Consider the following 21,132-nt stretch of genomic DNA (forward strand, 5'->3'; position numbering starts at 1 on the left):
GATAGGTATTTTAATTTTAGCAATTATGTTATGCTAGAATTGGGTACTAGATAAGGTAACAAAGCTAATAGACCCAATAACATCTACTATGCTAGATTTTTTATGTTGTTGGCTAACCATGTTGCTGAAGGTTTGGTCATAATAAATGAGAATAGTAAACTCAAGTGTTGGGCACAAGAGAAAAGGGTTCTTGCAGATCTATTAAGAATGGATCTTAACAGCAGTGTGCCATTGGTATATTTACCAATCATGAATGCACCTCAGGTAAGTGAGTTAAATGCTTCTTCAACTCCTACTATTTCCAATCCCACTATTTCTTTGCCTTCAAGTGTGGCCATGGAATCTGTGTCAATGCCCCAACAGATTCCTACCAAGGTCACCAAACCTAAAATTTCAAAATCAAAGACAAAGAAAGCCACCTCTGTTGTTTCTGAAAAGACAACAATTGTAATAACTACCATGAACCCTGAGGGGAGTGAACAGGGTGTGAGTGGTGAGGGGAGGGGTGAACATCAAGAAAACCCCCAGGATAAGGTAGGAGAGGTGAGTGGTACCCAAGCTGGCCAAGCCACAGTTTCTCAAAAAGCTGTGGTGGTTAAAAAGGTTTCATCCACATCCCTAGCTGCATCCTCCCAAAAGGATGCAACTATTGAAAATAGTTCCCAACCAGGAACACAGAATAAAAGAGGGAGGGACACTGAAGCCACACACTCACCTACAAAAGCTTTTACAAGAAGAAAGAGGGTTAAAATCCATATTTCTACACAGGGTGCACACACTGCACAGATACACCCACCTGTATCTATGCCTTCTCAAATTCAGCTTGATGTGACTCCAATAAATGTGGAGTCACAACCTCATTCTTTAACAATTGATACACATCATTCACCAAATTCTCCATCACCATCTCTGGATGTGGACATGTTATTCACATCAATACCTGATTCTCCCTCTTTACAACTCAGGGAGAAATCCCACTCAAATGTAAGTGATCATCATCTTTTAGATGATTTGTTGGATCATCCGCCAATTCTTTCAGACTTAGTTGGAGAATCTGTGTCACCTAAATTAAAATCAATCCACACAGATTCAATAATTATATCACTTTCAATTTCTACTTCTTTTCCTTCTTCAACGGATATCACTCATCCGTTGACAAGTGGTTGTTCTTCAACGGATAAGCTTAACAGCAATTATCCGTTGATACCTTCAGTTTCACCTTCAATGGCTATTCCTTATCCGTTGATGGTCTCTACACAAACAACTGAATTAATTCCAAGTGTAGAAGACTTGATTACTGTACAATCACTTTTAGGACTGAGGGAAGGGAGTGAAACTTTGAGTGAGAGGCTGGGTTGCTCCCAGGCAAAAGGAGAGCTTGAGAGCACAAATATGCATGCTATTTCTTCCAGCATGGTAAAAGAGAGTGAGAGGAGTACCACCTTAGTAGGTGAAGGTGAGGGAATGAGGAGTGTGAGCCAGGGGGAGCCCCTGATGCAAGAAAATAGAGAAAATGAGAGAAAGGCAGGTACAGAAGATATAAGGGTGGATCCAACCATTGCTAGTGAGTCAATGATTGTGGATGATGCTGAAAAGGAAAGACAATTCCAGCAATATTACAAAATTGTAATTGATAACATTTCCTTGGATGCTGACACTTTTACTCATCCCGTGCCAGCCTATCAGTTGTTGGCTGCTCAGGGCAATGAGGAGGCAGAAAAGACACTAAATCTAGTACATACCACAAAATCTTTTCAAAGGGATAAAGCTGATGTGAATAGAATGCCTTCTACAGCTGGTGAGCCATCTGAGGACTTTGGAGTAAATTCCAATGATGATGACTCTGTTTCATTTGATGGAAGCATGAACTTAGGGGGAGATGAAGACCTTAGTTCAATTCCAAATTTACCTGAATGGGCCTTGACAAAGGAGTCTACACCAGGGCAATTCAATTTATCCTTAATCAAACAAATCAGCTCTATCCAACAGGCCATTCAGAAAACCTCACATGCTGGTACCAAGGCTATCCTTCAAGCTCACCAAGACTCACTGCATCTCATGAAGTTGCAGCAATTAAGACAGAATATGAGTGTGGATGAACTCAAAAAGGATATTGATGACTTGAAATCCCACAATTCTGAGAAGCTGGATTCAGTCATACCCTGTGGTACAATGCAGGACTTGTTGCTGAGATTGAGAAAGGAATCAAATGCTGAAAAGAGGCTGGCCAAGTTGGAAGACAGAGTTCAAGTTATTGAAAACTCTGTGGTCACCATTCTTCAAAACCAACAATCTCAAACAAGTCTACTAATGCAGTTGGCAAAGGCACAAGGCTTGACCCCTCTCCTTGATGATAACAAAAAGGGGGAGAATAAAAGGGAAGGGGAAGGAGAGCCATCAACAAAAGTCCAAATATCTAAAGTGCTAGTCCCTGCCATCACTACTTCTCCAATAATTCAAATCAAAGGAAAGCTTGATGGAATTGACCTAATCCAGCTAGCAGCAGCTGAAATTCAAGTGAAAGAGCAATGGAGGAGAATTGATGAAAGGGTGCAACAGGTGTTTGGTTCTACAAAAGATAAATCACTATCTGTGAAACACAGCACAAAGGTTGAACCAATCACTATGGAGCACAAGCCAGAAAGGAGGAATAAGGTTGGAGAAACTTCTTCCAAGAATCTAAAACCTATGGTACTCAAGCCCAACACTAGATCCAACAAGGACTCTACAAAGAACCCTCTAAGCCTTGCTCAGTTGAAAGAAGTGGACTTTCCTCTTCCAAAGCTTGATGAAGACAAGGTTTTGGGTGGTAGTATTATAAAACGCAAGGAGACCAAGGATGTAGTTGAGAGAATGGCCATGGCTATTATCTTTAGAGAGGGAAAGAGTATCTGTGTGATACAAGGACATCCCAAATTCTCAATAGCCAAGAGGGAAGAAACCAGGAGGTTGAAGGAAGAAGCTGAAAAACTAAAGGCTGACAAAAGAGCACAAGCAAAGCTTGAAAAACAGCTAAAGTCAAGTCAAGTTGAAGAGAAGAAAGGGATTGAAGATAGGAGTGAAAGCAAGATTGCAAACATAGATGAGGTCTTTGGGAGTCTATTTGGTGAAAGTATGGAGGAAAGAAAGGAATGGCAGAAGGGGAACAGAAGAAAGGCCAAGTCACAAAGGAGGAGTGAAGATAACACTGAAGAAACCAAATCAATATCTAAACCACTACCTTCCATTCCTGAACCTTTTATTGCTGATCCTAATATAAATATCCATGGTGAACCAATCGTTCCTAAAGAGGAACCCATTGATTGGGACACCATCAAATTGCCTACCTTCTTAACTACTCCTCCACCACCAAAGAAACAGAAAAGGAAATCCAAATCTACACCTCCCCTAACCTCAATAAAATTCACTCAGAAACATAAACCTAAGCCCAAACCACCAATCTCTAAGGATGATTATGTTCACATCTGTGACATAAAAGAATGCTCAGATATTGAACTCTACCTGGATGAACTGGAAGATGTAAGGGGAATAGATGCTTACAGACATCTACCAGAAAGGCTAGTGTTCAGATATAAAGGCAACAAAAATGAAAGAACTTGGCCACTTCATAGAATTCTAAATGAGGGCTATTCTACCTTGATCAGAATACACTCAGCTATAAAAAGGGACACTGGTTTCACCAGAATTGCAAAGACTGAGATTCTTAACAAGGTTGTCAGCATAATGAAGACTTGGAGGGAACCAAATTCATTTCCTAGAACATTATTCATCACAGAGCATGGAATTACAATTCATAAAATACCTCACTGGTTAATGGAGTTCAGAGATGATAAAGGAGTCAGAAGATTTTTCAGACTTGAAGACCAACTCAAGATTGTCAGCAATGAAAATCTCAAGGACATGCAATCTAAGTTGGATATCAGTGATGAAGATGAAGCTGAATTCTACAGACAACTCCAACTTCAAGTTGAGGTAAATGACAGAGGGCAAGGAAAGAAAACAAGGGAACAAAGGAAAAGGAAATGATTTGCTCAGGCTAGAGGAGCACCCTTGGAAATACTGTAAATCTTTAATTCCATCCTAGTACATACACTTTTGCAGCACTTTTGAATTTCTACTTAGTATTCAACTCTTATATTTGTTAAGTGTTTTGTTATCATCAAGTTAATCCTGAATTTATGCCTACAATTCTTATAGACATAAATAGAGGGAAATTGTTAGGATATATGTGCACTAGTTTAATGATATGATAAACAAAACACTTAAGTAGAAATCTAGTGTTTGTAGCCTCAACGGATAAGACCATCTTGGCTATCCGTTTATGGTGTAGCTTTACTTAAAAATAAGTCTAGTTTTGTAGCATATTTCAGTCTCTATATTTATGTTCTAATTCTTAGAAGTTGTGGGAAATTATAAGTCATGTTGACTACTAGAGGATATGCAAATAGAAAGGCTAATTGTAAATACTTCATGCCTTGTAATTTTGTATATATTAAGTGGTATCAACTGATAACTTAAAGAACTTCAACGGATGAGAAATAAAGCTTCAACGGATGTCTCTAAAGCTTCAACGGATAACATCCTTCAACGGATGATTACATCAACGGATAATGCTTCAACTGCTAAAGCATCAACGGATAAAGCTATCAACGGATGAAAGCTTCAACGGATGCTCAGTCTCATAGCAGTTGATAGTGACAGTTAACAAAGCTGACAGAGGCACATGGGTTGACAGAGAGAACTGGAATGCGGTAGCCTATTTTAGGAACAACAGAAAAAGCAGCCGTTTTCACTCTGGTATAAAATGTAAAGTCAACAGATAATCCTATATTGTACTGGATGAAAATGGAGTAGAAACAAGTGGAGAACTATTTTTATTATTGTACTTTATCGTTGTCTTCACTTGTAAAACATGGTAATATATAAACCAAGTTGCAGCTGGTAATTAGATGTGAATTTTCCAGAGCTGTTTAGAAAAACCTTGAGAGAAAATCATCTAGTTTGTACTAGGACGCAGCTGTGATCAATTCTTTGAATCACAGATTTTCTGAAATACCATCTCTGGTGGAACAACAAATCCACCAGAAAAGTTTTGAAGTCTGTTGTGTTCTTTATATTTGTGTTTGAATATATATATCTGTCTGCATTAGCTTAAAGCAATTCACACACACTTGTTTGTTTAAACACATAGACTTTGAAACTGCTCAAAACTTGAAAAAGTTTTGAGATTTACATTCAACCCCCCTTCTGTAAATCTCATTGTTAGTTCACTAGGAATAACATCTCTTTAACCTTTGAACAGGTCATTCAGCCTAAAACAGAGTTGATTTGAATAAGGTTAGCGGGTTGAGCGGGTTTATGTTCAACCCTACCTGTTAGTCATGTACCGAAGACGTAAGAGGGCCCATTGTTGGAGTAATATGAATAAAATTATATTATATGTCTATATTTTATTTATAACTCCTAAGTTAATGTTGTGTTAATGTGGAGATTACATTATTAATGAGTCTCATAACTTAGAAATGTTTTAGATTTATATATACATATTTAGGGTCTTCGGGATTGGAGGAAGAAAAATAAGTAACTTCTTAAAACTATATATATATTCTATATATTTTCAATATCTTCCGGGGAAGTTTTTTGAGAATCATTTTACGGGGATAGAGCAATATGTATTCGGTTCGTAGGAGGTGAATTTGCAAGTGTTTCAAATTACCTCTGTTTGTTGTATCCTGGGAGACGGAAGCCGATTGAACTTCAAGCACGATATGGAAGGGGCTTATCTGTCTTAAGGACATCGTGGTTTTCACGTGCCTCGAACTTTTTCCGATATTTTAAATTCAAGTAATCTCAATTTCAGGTAACACTTTTACTATACAAACAACAAGCTTAAGACAGATAACCAAATTCATATCAATTAATTTAATTGATAGATTGGTTGGTTTGGATTCTATTCGGGAGTATAGTAATTCGATGTCACTTGTTTTAATAAATTGTACTATTATAAGTTGTTAGTTCTTTAGACATGCATGACAGATTTAAATGTTCTGCCAGTTGAGACAAGCTATCAATATATTTGATTATTGTTTTTGTATACTTGCTGTGTTAATTGTACTCTATTTTGATATTACTCACTTGCAGTTGTGTTTAGTATAAGAACATGAAAATGTTCTATATTTATAATCTAAATTAGAACAACTTTTTTAGTCAGGTTCTTTTTAGTCCATATATATAATAATATCTATTTGTTTGCTAGCCTTCCTTGAAGATTATTGGGTTTTTTTTCGGAACTTGATCTTGTTATGGAACTAAAATTGCATTCTTAAATTCTCATATTGGGAGGATAATATGTGTGTAACTAGAGCATGTGTATTCTACTTTACTGGCCAATACTTCTGTTTTTTATTTTGCTTGCAGACTTGTAGTTTACAATGTTTGATTATTTGAAAATTATTTCCTGGCTTGACATGTTCTGTTGTCCAAAAGGTTTAAAAGGAAGTCACATGTGCAGACAGTGTAATAATTCAGTTTTGTTATAGAGAACTAATTCATCTCGGTAGCAATTTTTTTAATTATTAAAATGTTGAATAAATTATTGATTATTGTTTGTACAATGATTTTATGTGTATATATCCGAGAAAAATAAAGTTTGAATTATATCTTTAAACGTGCTTGTACTATGTTTAAATAAAATTGTTTAAATTCTTAAGTTGGATAATATAAAATCTAAGCTATTTTTTTGGGAAATAGAAAACAGAGTTATGCACAATTTTTATTAAATGTGTTAAATGAATTGTATATGCACTTTATTTGCATTTTTTACACGAATTTCACTCGTGTGTTAAATGTGATGATTTTGATGTGCAAGTGTTAGCTTTTGTGAACAGCTCATGTACTTTTAATCTGGTTGTACTTTAATATGACAGTTTTATTACTCTATGCTTGATGCATATTAGTTATAACTAGTTGATTGAGCAAATAATTATAAGTACTAGTTTATTGTTTAAATATATTCAATTTTGATTTGTAGGTTAATTTTGAGGTGAAAATTTTGGTGTCCGCTGTTTAATATTGGTGTTTTTTTCAGTTTCCCACTCCTGCCATATCAAAAGTATGAACATAGTTATCATTATGTAATCTCTTTTTTTCTTATGTGCATCTTAAATTGTGGAGGTGAGAAGTTTTGTTTCTGGCAGCAATATTTAATGTTCTGGCTTCAAAGTTATGTGCCCGTGTTACTTGTTAAAGGCTTCAAAGTTATGTGCCCGTGTTACTTGTTAAATGCAAGTAATGTCAATTAAATGTGGGTTATTAAAATCTTATATTTATTCCATGCATTTGAGATATGACGGAAACTGGGAGCCAGTTTGACTGGTGATGGGAGTGTGACTGCCGAGGCAGTGCCTGATATGGGCGACCCTTGCGGTGCCTAATAAAGTTGTACCGATAACCGCTCACGCGGAAAATTCGGAGAAATTCAGTTAGTTGAATTTCAAGAGATGGCAATAAAAATATATATTTTTTTGCCTAACCACTTTGAATCTTGTGAGGTTCTTGACTAAGGATACACCTAAGTTGAAAGAAGATGAGTCTAATGCTCGCTTGTGAGTGTATTCCAAACTTTGAACCACTCGAAATTCTTACGAGCGTGGGAGTGTTTGCAAGAGGTTCTTGTACAAAAATCAAAGTGGGGAAAATCGGTCTAGGAACGGTAGACTGTATTTTATTGGGAATATGCCCCAATGAGTGGCAGATAAGTTTCTTATGCACGAGTCAAAAATCCCCGACATACACAAGAATATAATAATGGTGTAGAGAAATGTTTCATTTTTTTATTTAATATTTTCTCGGAAAAAAATCAAAAGAAGGTCCAATTCGTTGAATCGTACCCGTAAGAAAAGACTCAGATTTAGTGAAAGATGTGTGAGTCTAAATGAGCACCAAAATCAATGATTTCAAATATTACGGTTAAGTTGCTAATTTGAGGACGCTTGAATTGAGTAACTAGATCGATATGAATTGCTAATTTGAGGGCGCTCAAATTTGGTAAATTGGTGAATTGATATTTCTAATTTTTGGGACGCTGAAAATTAGTAATATCAATTATGAATTGGCGCATTGATGTTTGAAAGAGTATGTAGTTCTTTTGAATTCGCCCAAAATTGAAAAGAATGACAAAGAATGAAAAATTGATCTTTTATAAGGGACTTGTATGGAATGTCGAGGCATATTTGTCGTTGACTTAATTCCATAAGAATAATTACTCTCAACTAGAGTTATCACTATTGATTACATCAGGTCAATATATAACACTGCGGATCCGCTAACCAACGTGTTAACAAGAAAGATAGTTGAGAAATCATCGAAGGGAATGAGACTAAAGCCCATAACAAAAGTCGATACAAAGGAAACCCAACCTTGTTGACTCGAGATCCCAAGATCTTGGTTCAATGGGACAACCTAACTTTAAAGACTTAGTGAGATCACTGTGGGGGTTTTACTCCCGGGTCCATTTCCTATGATGAAAACAGTGATAAAATATGGAAAAAGGTTAAGCTATGTTTTAAATGATCCTTATGTGTCGATACGCCAAACAAATAATACATTGGTATTATCTAGGAGATCACCTATGTGAGTGAAGTGGGGTCGCTTCAAGAAGGAATTGTGGGGGCTAATTCCTGGTAAAACTCACAGAACCAGGCTAAAACTCAAGACCAAAATGAGTTTAACAGTGAGAACCGAACAAATATAGGAAAGACTCCGGTGGGGAATATATCATCATTTCACAATACAGAACGGCAGTTCAAGGTCAACGCGACTACTGAAATTCTAGAAATGTAAATATGTTTTTCCAAGGGAAGGTTCAAGGGGTAACGTCTACCTATCCTATACTGGTTTCTTCCGTGTGCTCTATCTCTGAGTCAAAATATCTTTTTATAATGTTAATTTTATTCATGCGGGGATTGTTGGAGTAATATAAATAAAATTATATTATATGTCTATATTTTATTTGTAACTCCTAAGTTAATGTTGTGTTAATGTGGATGTTACATTATTAATGAGTCTCATAAGTTAGAAAGGTTTTAGATTTATATATACATATTTAGGGTCTTCGGGATTGGAGGAAGAAAATAAATAACTTCTTAAAACTATCTATATATTCTATATATTTTCGATATCTTTTGAGGAAGTTTTTTGAGAATCATTTTACGGGGATAGAGCAATATGTGTTCGGTTCGTAGGAGGTGAATTTGCAAGTGCTTCAAATTACCTCTGTTCGTTGTATCCTGAGAGACGGAAGCCGATTCAACTTCAAGCACGATATAGAAGGGGTTTATCTGTCTCAAGAACAACGTGATTTTCACGTGCCTCGAACTTTTTCCGGTATTTTAAATTTAAGTAATCTCAATTTCAGGTAACACTTTTACTGTACGAACAACACCCGTATATAAAGTTTTGAAAGATGACAAACTTGAAAGAGACCGTGCACTTGTACGTACGAGATAGTAATTAGTTTACCAAACAAAATCTGAAAACAATGGCCAGTTTCGATCCAACCATAATGAAGTGATGTAGCCTTCATTAATTTCAACCCCTAACTAACACCTTTCAATCCCTACTACAGTGCTAGTTAAGAACTGCTGATGCAAACTTATGTATTTTTGTAAAATCAACATTTGAATAAAAAATTATGCACTTGATCTTCCTGCTCAATGTCAGATCTTTAATATGGAGCAGGTCCAGCTAGGCTGGTTACGCAGTTACACTTGAAAACGAGTGACTTGTCGTATGTGGCTTCGGGCAGACTGAAGTAACTTGTTTTTAAGTTGTGAGCTCATCCGATAATTTGATCACAGGGTATTATTGCTTGCTCAGTGCATTCCAGAAAATTAGAAGATATTGTGACAAGGGTCATAAAAATTATTAAAAAGAAACAACAATTCAACTGAAAGTAAAAGCAAAGAAATAGAACATATTGATTCCTAGCTTCAGTCACTAAGAAAGCAATTGCATAAGATAAAGTGTCTTGGTTTATCATGAATTTGTGGTTCTGTAGATAATCTAGTAAGTTATCCACGTAACGATCTTGCTTATCCAAGTCACACAAAATGGCTTGCATGTCCTTCACTTTATCTCTATATATCTCCCCTTCACCCTCCACAATTACCAACTTGACTAACTCTGCCACTTATTTCGTAGTTACAGTAATATATTAAGTTTAACAACACTTAATATATATTTAAAATAATACCGGGTGACGGTATTTTTGATGTTGTTACATGAGCTTTTGAACTGGGCACTATAGGGAGCAATGTACGTTTTTGGTGTTATTGTGCTGGAGTATATGGAATAAGAGAAACAGGTGGATATGGGAAAGGATAAATACATCTGTTTTTGGTATTAAGGCAGCTGCAATGAACATGCTTAGTGACTGGAAGACAGATCAAGAACAACAGATTATGGCTGGTGACAGTAGAGAAATCCGACTAGCAGTTAAAAAGTGGGAGAAACCCTCAAGTGACTGGATGAAGATAAATATAGACGCTGCAATTTTGCCGATATAGATTATGTTGGATTGGGGATTGTAGTGCGTGGATCAGGTTTTAGGGAATAGCATGTGAATGCTTCTGAGTTTATTCATGATGTAATGAGTTACGATGATTATTGAGTAATGCAGGTGCGATTTTGTCAATGTCAAAAAAAAGGTTTAACAACACTTTTTAAACTGCATCCAATCAATATTCTGATTGATTAATAAATTATTATAAAATATGTTTACCAATTAATTCTAATTCACCCTCCAACAAAAAAGACAATAAAATCACAAGTAGAGGAAAAATAGCATTATTACAAATTCTGAATTACGAAGTAACATTATTTGTTTTGATAAATAAAGTATCATTTTATTTCTGTAACTCATTCATTTTAACATCCGTAAGATTTGTAAAAATGAATAAAATTTTCATAGAAATTTGTAAATATTAATCATTTACAATCACCAATTATAACGTTAATTATATATTCACATTTATAGTAACCTCTGAACAAAAATTACCATTGGCTATTATGTTAATATATTACTTACCAACATTAAGTCAACAAAAAAGGATAAAAATTGCAGAGAAAATATCTCATAACATATATATAATAAAACTCAAATATCTCAAAAAGCAAGAATAAGATGTTGATGAGTCCACAGTTCTTCAATTAGTTATAGATTTTATTATCTTGTTCTAATTGGATTTATCAAATTATTAAACTGAAAAATAAAGAAAAAACCAGTAATAAATTCTCTGCAAAGATAATGCGGGTAAGTAACCATACGTATTGAAATTTGAACATGTTATGAATAAATGAGGAGTTTACTGAAAAAGGAACTGGATGGATAAGATTACATACCTTTGCGAGTTCCCCACTTTTTTACTTGAGTTATTCTGTTACTATAGAAGATTTGATTTAACTTTTGCTGAGATTCTTAGAAATTATTGCTGGCTTCTGTGATTTTCTGCAGTGCTAAACCTGCAGGCTGCAGCAACATTAAAAGTGTACGCTATATCACTTCTAACATCAAATGGGGAAGTTTAGAATCACCTTTACACGTATTTATAGTTTAAAAAAAAAAGAGAACCATATGTTAGCCATACGTTGCTCCTGTACTCTGCATGCTGCATGCTGCAGGCAGGTAATAAATTTTGAATTTATAAATCCCAGCGTTCAACATGCATGTTTCAATCCTAACTGTTCATTCTTTTTCAAAAACTCTGGCTTCCCAACACCCAGCAAACTACTACTACAGTACTACTCAACACTCATTTTACAAACCTTCACTCTCAAACCCACTTCTCCGGTAAACATTGAAAACCCATTTTTATCAGAAAAAAATGGCCGGAAAAGGAAAAGGAAAAGAAAAAGCGAAGAAAAGAAACCCTTTCTCTCGCTTCTTCCCTACTGGCTCAAGCTCGGCTCAACATCCTGATGTAGTCGAAGATGTGCAAGATGATGATGAAGGCGTCAATATTCCACAGCACGAAGATGACGGTGATGATGTGCCACCATCTGACGGTGAAGAATATGGTTTTGCACAGTGGTCATCATACCCACTCTTGATTCACAGAGAAGCCGGATTATTTCCACCCATATCCGAAGATGAAATAAAGTCCGAGTATGCGTATCCCTTCACCGTGGACATGGGTAATGAATCTTATCCGGTTCATCAACTCAGTAACACCAATAATTATGCGCTTAAGCTGGAATCTTACACTTGTACCCTCACCCAATATTTGGAATCTCATAGCCAACCCATGCAATTTCTTTTTGACGATTCTGGTCATGGAGAGTTGGTTCCACGAAATTGGGCAAGAAGCCTAGCTCGTGAATCATTAAAGCTTTTTACGAGTTGGGAGATCAAGTGCACGAGGGATTGCGCTTGACGGATAATTACATCGTAAGTGTTCCCTCGCGGGGGTACAAGAACAATTCCAAGCTCATCCAACAAGATTATTATGATGAGGAAATCGTTGTACATATTGTACAAAATCGAACTGAATTCCGGCCCAGGAAGGGAACAATCTCACAGCAGAGTCGATGTAACGCTGTGATGTTGATAATTTTCGGCGACATTTTCAAGAATCAGAATCATCTATACGAATGGAATGATTTTGGTCAAAAGCTCAAGGCAGGCGACTTGTTCTATTGCGTGAATCACCCGTGTCTTTGGCATTGGAGTGATCGTCTTATATTTTATGTCAAGCTTTGGTCGGCTATCGTGAGCTTGAGTGTTGAAACAGTGTCTATGGTTCACGATGCAATGCTAAATTGCAAATTTGATGACTTTTATTCCCATGATTGGAACACAAAAGTTGATAGTCATCCACCTCTCAAACATGTGTTGACTTACCACTGTAATGACGAGGAAGAAAAAGAAGCAATTGCGATGCCTCCTCGGTATATATCAAGTCAAGGAAATTGGCAGAAATGGGTGGAAGGAGTCCTGCTTGTTAAATTCATTAAAAACTGCTATAGTCATCTCACTCAAAGTACATGGAAGCACACCATTTTTGAGTTGAGACATCAACTAAATGCTGAGTTAAATCAATATCCCCTTTACAAAAAATTAGCTTTCCTTGATCACATCCTAACTCATAATATGTATCCGCGACTGTTACTGGCATTGTATGGTCAACTCTTAGTTTTAGGGTATGCCTTTTAAAATAGTGGAATCACATGTTTAAATGCAGCTTCTTCACTGGACAACCATATAGGAGTTTAAGTTGTTAATGCAAACAACAAAAACTGTAGAAAAGAAGAACGTACTTGTGGTTGAAATTTCCTATTATAGTACTTTTGGTTGAATGCTTTCTTGAATGACATGCCTGAAGGATCTCTGATGCAAAACTAGATAGGATCTGGCTACCCATGCCTTTATTATTTACATCATGCAGAACCTGGAATGGAGTATATAGCTAGTATTTTGAATGCAATTTGTGTAAATTATCATTCCAAATGCTTGAGAAATGTGTGCACCAACCACAATCTAGCTATGTATAAACTTCACAGTTGCTGATATTTCTTTTTTCTCATTTGATTTTTTTCCATTTTCTGTTTGTCCAATTTTTTCAAGCTTAATTTAATTACCAGATGCACGTAAGTCCATGCTTCATACTTGAACCTTTGTGTCACTGTATGCTCTTTCATTAGGAACGTGCAAAACCTTGATAGGTGGTCTTTGCAAGAACCTTTATGTTGATAACACACTGTTTTTCTTCCACGCTATGAAATGCAATGGATTATTTCCTTGGAGCAACACTTACAATATCATTATTTTTGGATGCCTTCAGAATAGACAGTATAATGAAGCATGTAAACTAGTAGATGAAATGTTTAATTGCGGGCTTCTTAGCAAATTCAGTAACAATCTCTTTGTTAGAACGTCTACTCTTTTCAAAAGAACAGGATCCAACTCTCCGTGCAATGTGTCAAAAGTGTTTTGAGGTATGTGACTGTTGTAGTCACTCCAATCAACTCGACTACACCTTTTCATTGCTTGCTGGCATCTTCTAGCGTGGTTTTGTGCCAAATTCTTACCCAATTTAAGTCTGCTGAGCTTGAGCTTTTTTTCCACAACTTTCATTAAATTCAAGAAAATTCAACCTGATGTGGTTACTTTTAACACCACATCAGTGAAATTATATGGCCCTGTGGTTGTATAAATTTATGAGAAAGTGCGACTGTATACCTAATACGGTGGCTTAAAACACGGTCATTGATTCTTTATGCATGTGTGCACTTGACCTCCATTCTGAAGGAATTTGAGCCAAGGAAGGATGATATAAAATTGATGAATGATGGAAGCTGGTCATCTCTCCATGTGTTACTCATCATACAAACTCCAGCAGCCCCTACATTGAAGGAAAATAAAATTAACCTCTTTTAGGAGAATTCATGTTAATATTTACGCTGTATTTGTTTCTACAACTTGTGTCTATGTATTTGTATGCCCACATAGCTATTATATTACTTAAATGTATTTAGTTATTATGGGGTTTGTTAGTAGGAAAAAGAAGAAACTACTTTTGGGTGAATTCTTTCTTGAATGCATACCTAAAATTAGGCCATAAAAATCTCCATTCAGTGAACTAGCTAAAGAATAATTCTTTCAATTAGTCCATTGCCTAGACTGTAACTGAGTTTATAAGATATAGCCTCTTGCATGGAATAGTATAGTTGAGTCTCGCAACAGGTGTTTAAACAGGTAATTAAATATGAAGAAACAACAAGGCTTGTGGCAGCCAACTAATATGCATCATAAGTTCTAAAAGCTAAACATCTACACAATTTTCTCGTAAATTTGACAATTTAATCAAGGCCAGCACTGCTCCCGAAACTCAGCCACAAACTCTCCAGTTCTAACAATTTCAGATCGACCCTGAATTTGACACTTTCATTTCCAGGAACTAAAATCAAAATTCGAGTAAAAAATAAATAACACACAAGCTCTGACACACCCAAAATATCAAACGGTGTTGGCTAAGCAGAACTGCAAACATGAATCAGCGCTCCATCAGTTATAGCATGTAATTTCTTATAATCAAGAAATGGACAATACATGACAAAAATTATTGACATGGAAACAGTGAGGTAGGGGATACGATCTTCCCGCTCTTACGAAGTTCTTGTTGAACATGAGATGTTAATATGTTGATCTTAAGTCTCCGCCGAAAAATATAGAGAGGAAAAAGAGGACATGAATTTTGCAAGTGTTTCCTTTCAAGTTTTAGTAGGAGGATTCAAGTAGGATTCAATTATACAAAAAGATTCAATTATACAAGATGAGTTTGTATAACTGGATCAAATTACAGTACGCTGGGACTGATGCACTTTCTTTCTGAGTACTGTTTAATGCAATTTTGAGGTATCATTGGCGGAAAGAAAATGGATATGAGCTTTTTGGGTCATTTATGTACCGTTAACTTTAAGGCTCGCCGGCTGGCTGAGTCATTAAATGTACTCCAAAAATTTTCTTGTTTTGCTGGATGGAATGTCTTAATTCTAGTCTGATAGTGTAAATGTTACTACATGCTTCATCCATTTTCAAGAACAAAGAGAGTTCACTAAAAATTAAAAATATATAGTCGTAAAGAAATCATTCAACCAACTTTCAGCTTAGAAATGACATCCTGCCTCTTACACAGGCTTTGAAAAGTGTTGGTCATAATAACAAACATTCATATACCTGCTGATGAAAGTTGTGAGGTTGTTGCTCTTCCAGTCGGTTACAAAGATAAATGCTACCGCCTACCCTCCACAATTGAAAATAAAATCCTAAATTAAAGAAACTTCTGAAAGTGAGTTGACGATGAATCTTAATATTTAGGTAACTAGAAATTCAACTGCCATAGAAGCAGTATTTACAGGAGCTATTGGCGACTTAGCGCAGAGTTTAATCTGAAGGAATTTGAGCTGAGAACGGATGATGTAAAATTGATGAATGATGGATGCTGTTCATCTCTCCATGTGTTAGTAACCAGACAAACTCCAGCAGCCCCTACATTTGAAAAAAAAATAGACTCTTTCGACAAACACTTCTTTACAACAACAAAGTATCCAGGAAATAGCAAGCAATAAAAATATCAAACTACTTGTCAAGCAGAACCGCAAACAAGGAGCAGAGCTACAAAAGTTATAACAACAAACATTTCTTTCAATTAGTCCATTGCCTAAACTGTAACTGAGTTTATAAGATATAGCCTCTTGCATGGAATAGTATAGTTGTAGACGTAGTTACATACTTGCATGAACATACTGTTGGACAGCAAATTCCTCCTCCATATTACTCCACAACATCTTACACAGATGATATTAGTTCTAAAAAAGGCGATTATGACAGCATTTCTAGCAACAGGATGCCAGATACAGATAGGCCTATATTTCATGCAAACATTGTAAACATTGAGTCTCGCAACACGTGTTTAAACAGGTAATTAAATATGAAGAAACAACAGGGAGGAAAACTCTGATAAAATTAAGCATTATTTTTGAACTTGCAAGCTTAATTTCCCCGTTAACAAGGCTTGTGGCAGCCAACTAATAGGCATCAGTAAGTTCTAAAAGCTAAACATCTACACAAATTTCTCATAAATTTGACAATCTAATCAAGGCAGCACTGCTCCCGAAACTCAGCTACAAACTATCCAGTTCTAACAATTTCAGATCGACCCTAAATTTGACACTTTCATTTCCAGGAACTAAAATCAAAATTCAAGTCACAAATAAATAACACACAAGCTCTGACACACACACAATATCAACGGTGTTGGCTAAGCAGAACTGCAAACAAGAATCATAGTTCCATCAGTTATAGCATGTAAATTGTTATAATCAAGAAATGAACAATACATGACAAAAATTATTGACATGGAAACAATGAGGTACTGGATACGATCTTCCCGCTCTTACAAGGTTCATGTTGAATATTAAATGCTTGAGTTTTAAAAAATCACAAACTAATACAGTGAACATTACATCACTAATCGTACAAGCACATCCAGAGAACTGTTTTCGTAAAACATTACACCTAACGTCAAGGTCAATCACCGTTAGGCAAGAAAAAACCCTTAAGAACCAATATTATTGCTTTAAATTAGCCTATTGGCGAGACTGTAACTAAGTTTATTAGATATAGCCTATGCTGAATTCAGTCAAATACTCAGACACACATACTGTTTAGACGATATAGTGCTCCTCAAAATTACACCACAACACTTCCAAAAGATGATCTTAGTCAACATGATGTCAGATCAAGATAGCAGATTTATCGTACAAACATGTAACATAAATATAAGACCGTAACTACAATAATTTCACATTGAAATTGATGTTAAAGCTACCTCCATATAAATATAAGACATGAAAATTCTATAACTCTGTTTCGAACTGTTTAAATATCATATATCCATCATACAAGATAGAACAATCTGTTTAAAATAGGCATCACTTCAGAAGCAGTCCTTGCCATGCTTGAAAATGATGAAGGAGCAAATACAGATGCAAAAATAGTCAGACATATATTACATTTATTACACACACAGTCACAAGCTTACTATTTACACTTAAGTGCCAATGGTTACACCGATGACCCCGAGTAAAGTTTCAGTTATTATACTATACTGATCGTGTACCCACACGACCCAGGTTGGCCAAATATACGAAGTATAAGCAGACGTAAAGTAAGCACATGGCAAGATATCAAGCTATGGCAGGAAAAATAACAAGTTTATGGTGGTAGAAAGAACACACAATAGAGATTAGACATTAATACTAATACAAATGAAGTAAAAGATTGCATATAGTATGCACATACAAGCAAATAACACACTACACCAGAATGGCAAGCAAAGTTAAGGAATGGCAACCTGGCAAAAAGAATCAGCAAGACCAAACCCAAGCTTAGCAAGAAAAGCAAGTGATGAGCTTGCCATGGAGGTTGTCAATCCGTAACTTGTAGAACTTGCGCTGAAGAAATTCTGAGTCGAAGAAACTGTCTATCCCATACATTTTCTGCACATGAGTTTTGTAATATTGCAAGGTATAATCATCCGCCAAATCTTCTTGGGGAGGAGAAGACAAACATGTACCAGGGATCTTAAAAAAGGAGAAAAGAGCGACAGGCTCATCAGATTGAGGATGGCGGCCATAAGAGATATAGCAGAGTACATTATGACCACCCACTGTTTGAAAATCAGCCATGTAGTGTGATGCAGGACGGGGAACAACGTAGTGGGCACGTTGAGAGAAATCACGCCAGAAATGGGCATGAGGAGCCAATGATGGTCGCAAAAACATAGCTTTTGTAGAATCATTAAGAAGGCAGTGAGGAGCAGCAGCAACGGTGAGATTATTTTCAAATCCTCCAAAAAGCATGTCACCAATAAGGACAATGGGTGGATCAAAAACAGGATGGAGTTTATGAAAGACATTTTGGGCAGTGGAAGTACTCAATATATTCCAAACACCATTTATTAAATGGTATGACAGAACAGAATCATCATGGGCGCCCTTTTCCATAGGATATGTGGTAAAATAAACAGTGTCTTCCAAAACAAGACAAGATCTAAGAAATCCTATCGTACCACCACCACTAGGCTTAGGTTTCAAAGTTTTCCAGGAGTTACGGATGGGAGAATACATCTCAAAATCAATTGAATTAAATGAGAATTCCGGAGAAATAACATACAAATTATGGTGAGCAACAAAAACAAGGGGTCTCCATTTAGGAGACTTCATAGGGGTTTTAATCGGTTCCAAGAATCTAGATGCAATGTTAGTCTCGTGGACATACAAATTGTTGATTCTGAATTTTGCAATTCTAAAAATTTCAGTTTGCATCTGCCCAACAAAGTAAAAATAATCACCTAAGTGAACCATTTGACAATAATCAGGTGGAAGCAAACCGGGAGGAAAAACAAGGCAGGGAGCAAGATAGGGGGAGGGAACATGGTGTTTCTTGTAAGGAGCATTATCATTATGATTATTATTAAATTCATCGATGCTAATCCTATACAAGACATAACCACGATGATCTAAGTTTCTGAGATGCAGAGATGAAAACATATAAAAGAAAGAACAACCTGTTTTCACGATTCGACTCTTCTTTCTCAATTTGTCCTTTAATCTTTTCATTTTTGAAGATGTAGCCTTCTCATCAGCTGCTGTTAATGATGTATGTCCACCAAAACTCGTCATTGATAGAAGTTCTCAAGTGTATCGCCGTTTAGGTGTTTGTGTTTTGTTACAGTTAAACCTCGATGAAGTAATAATCGATAAGTAATAACCTCGCTAAAATAATATTTTTCACCGGTCCCAACATAATGGACACAGTGTATTTTTACTCCCGGTTAAGTAATAAACTCGCTAAAGTAATATTTTTTTTTGGTCCCGACCCTATTACTTTAAAGAGGTTTAACTTGTAGTTTAGGGCTAAAATAATCCGCCTGCCCTCCTTTATTTACCCCTTCATACGACGTCGTTCGCAGCTGCACTACGAGTGCAAGGCACTTTAGCCGGAGAGAGACTACTCCATTCATAGTTAAAATATTTCTTTAAGTTCCTTCTTAAAAAATTCGATTTTATCGTCAATTTTTATTGGTATTTTTCTTGCATCATAATTAAGGTAATATATTACATATTACTAAAATATTTTTCTTTTTTTGTTTTGAACTATCATTCCAATGCTAAATTTGAGTTCATTCCTATTAATATTCTCAAAAAATGATTAAGATTTCGAGAGATATAATAGATTTTTTTCAAATTATAAATATGAAATATTGACTTTCACAAATATTTTAATTTATAAATATATTTTAATGACTGAATATGTGTATTATGTTTCTTTTCTGCAGACAAATACTGTTTTTTTTATTTAAAAATTTGGTTAATATTAAACGTCATAGGTAAGTATTTATTTTAAGATAACATATATTTATAAATGTTTTTTTGAGAATAATAGTTTACTTTTACGGCTCAAACATGCTTTTTTCCAGCTTTTTATTACGTTTTGCAGTTTAACAACAAATGTAAAAAATTATAATAATGCACATATAAATATTTATTCTGGGTAGATGTTCTTTCGATAAAAAATTAACACGATACTTTAAAATACTCATAATTGTGTCCGAGACATAAGGATATCAAAATTTAAAATTGTGGGATACTTATCATGCATATGTATCTGGAAAAATTAAGGTAAACACTATTTATTAATTTTAAAATTAAGATAAATTTTAAATTTTTCTCTTGTACATTCAAACTAAATGATGAATTTGCAAATAATAATTGCTCCTCTTTTCACATTTTTGACATTCCTTGACCTCTTTTTTCTTTTCACATTTTTTCCTATGGATGTTTGAATTTATGGAGAAGTATAACTGCAAACCTAATAAGGTGACTTATAGCACGGTCATGAATCCTTTGTGCATATGTGCTCAACGAGGCTTTGAGTTTCCATTCGAAGATGATAGAGAAAAATATTTTACCAGATGTTTGGACTTATGATTCAATCATTCAGGTCCTATGTCACTCACTGCAACAATAAACGTTATATTTGACGGACTAAATGTGACGGAAATTTTAGGCGCTTAAATACGACGGATTTCGTAGTGTTTACCAGGGTGGAAGGTTGACCTTTGACTTATTTTTTAATGTGACAGATTTCGTACAAATAAGGTCTACGTTGACAGCTACAATAAATTTAATTGGCGGGAAATTAGTTTAATACACAAAATTCGTGGATTTTATAATTTATAGCGCCACGGAAGTTTGGTGGACAATTTATGGGTGGAATTAATGTGACAGAAACACATTAATATGACGGAATTATTATAAGTGACGGATTCAGTTGTATATACCGGAGTATTAACTAAGACATATTCTGTAGTATTTAGTAATTCCCTTTTTTAACCACGTCTACATACATGGAGCAGCCGCCATCAATCTTCTTTCTCTATTTCTTATTCTCTTGATGAACACAACTATACACATACAACATCATGTGTTGAACTCCAATTACATATTACACGTCTGATTCAATTCCTTTTCCTAACATCACTACGATCCACATAATTTCAAATATTGAGG

General features: G+C 35.5%; 1 protein-coding gene across 1 annotated transcript; it reads right to left on the reverse strand.

Moving 5' to 3' along the window:
* Positions 1-15,612: 15,612 nt before the first annotated feature.
* On the reverse strand, positions 15,613-19,288 carry LOC141666926 (uncharacterized). The gene is made up of 2 exons (XM_074473179.1): positions 17,913-19,288; positions 15,613-16,045 (listed from the first exon to the last, which is right to left on the reverse strand). The coding sequence occupies exon 1, from the start codon at positions 19,240-19,242 to the stop codon at positions 17,947-17,949; it is 1,296 nt and encodes a 431-aa protein (XP_074329280.1). The 5' UTR covers positions 19,243-19,288; the 3' UTR covers positions 15,613-16,045; positions 17,913-17,946.
* Between the last annotated feature and the right edge of the window lie 1,844 nt (positions 19,289-21,132).

This window comes from Apium graveolens, chromosome 6 (genome assembly GCF_009905375.1).
Source record: "Apium graveolens cultivar Ventura chromosome 6, ASM990537v1, whole genome shotgun sequence".
In the NCBI taxonomy this organism is placed as follows: domain Eukaryota; kingdom Viridiplantae; phylum Streptophyta; class Magnoliopsida; order Apiales; family Apiaceae; genus Apium; species Apium graveolens.

Bases quoted from the DNA above. Each gene is read 5' to 3' on its own strand.
- LOC141666926 (XM_074473179.1), bottom strand. From the start codon at position 19,242: ATGACGAGTTTTGGTGGACATACATCATTAACAGCAGCTGATGAGAAG.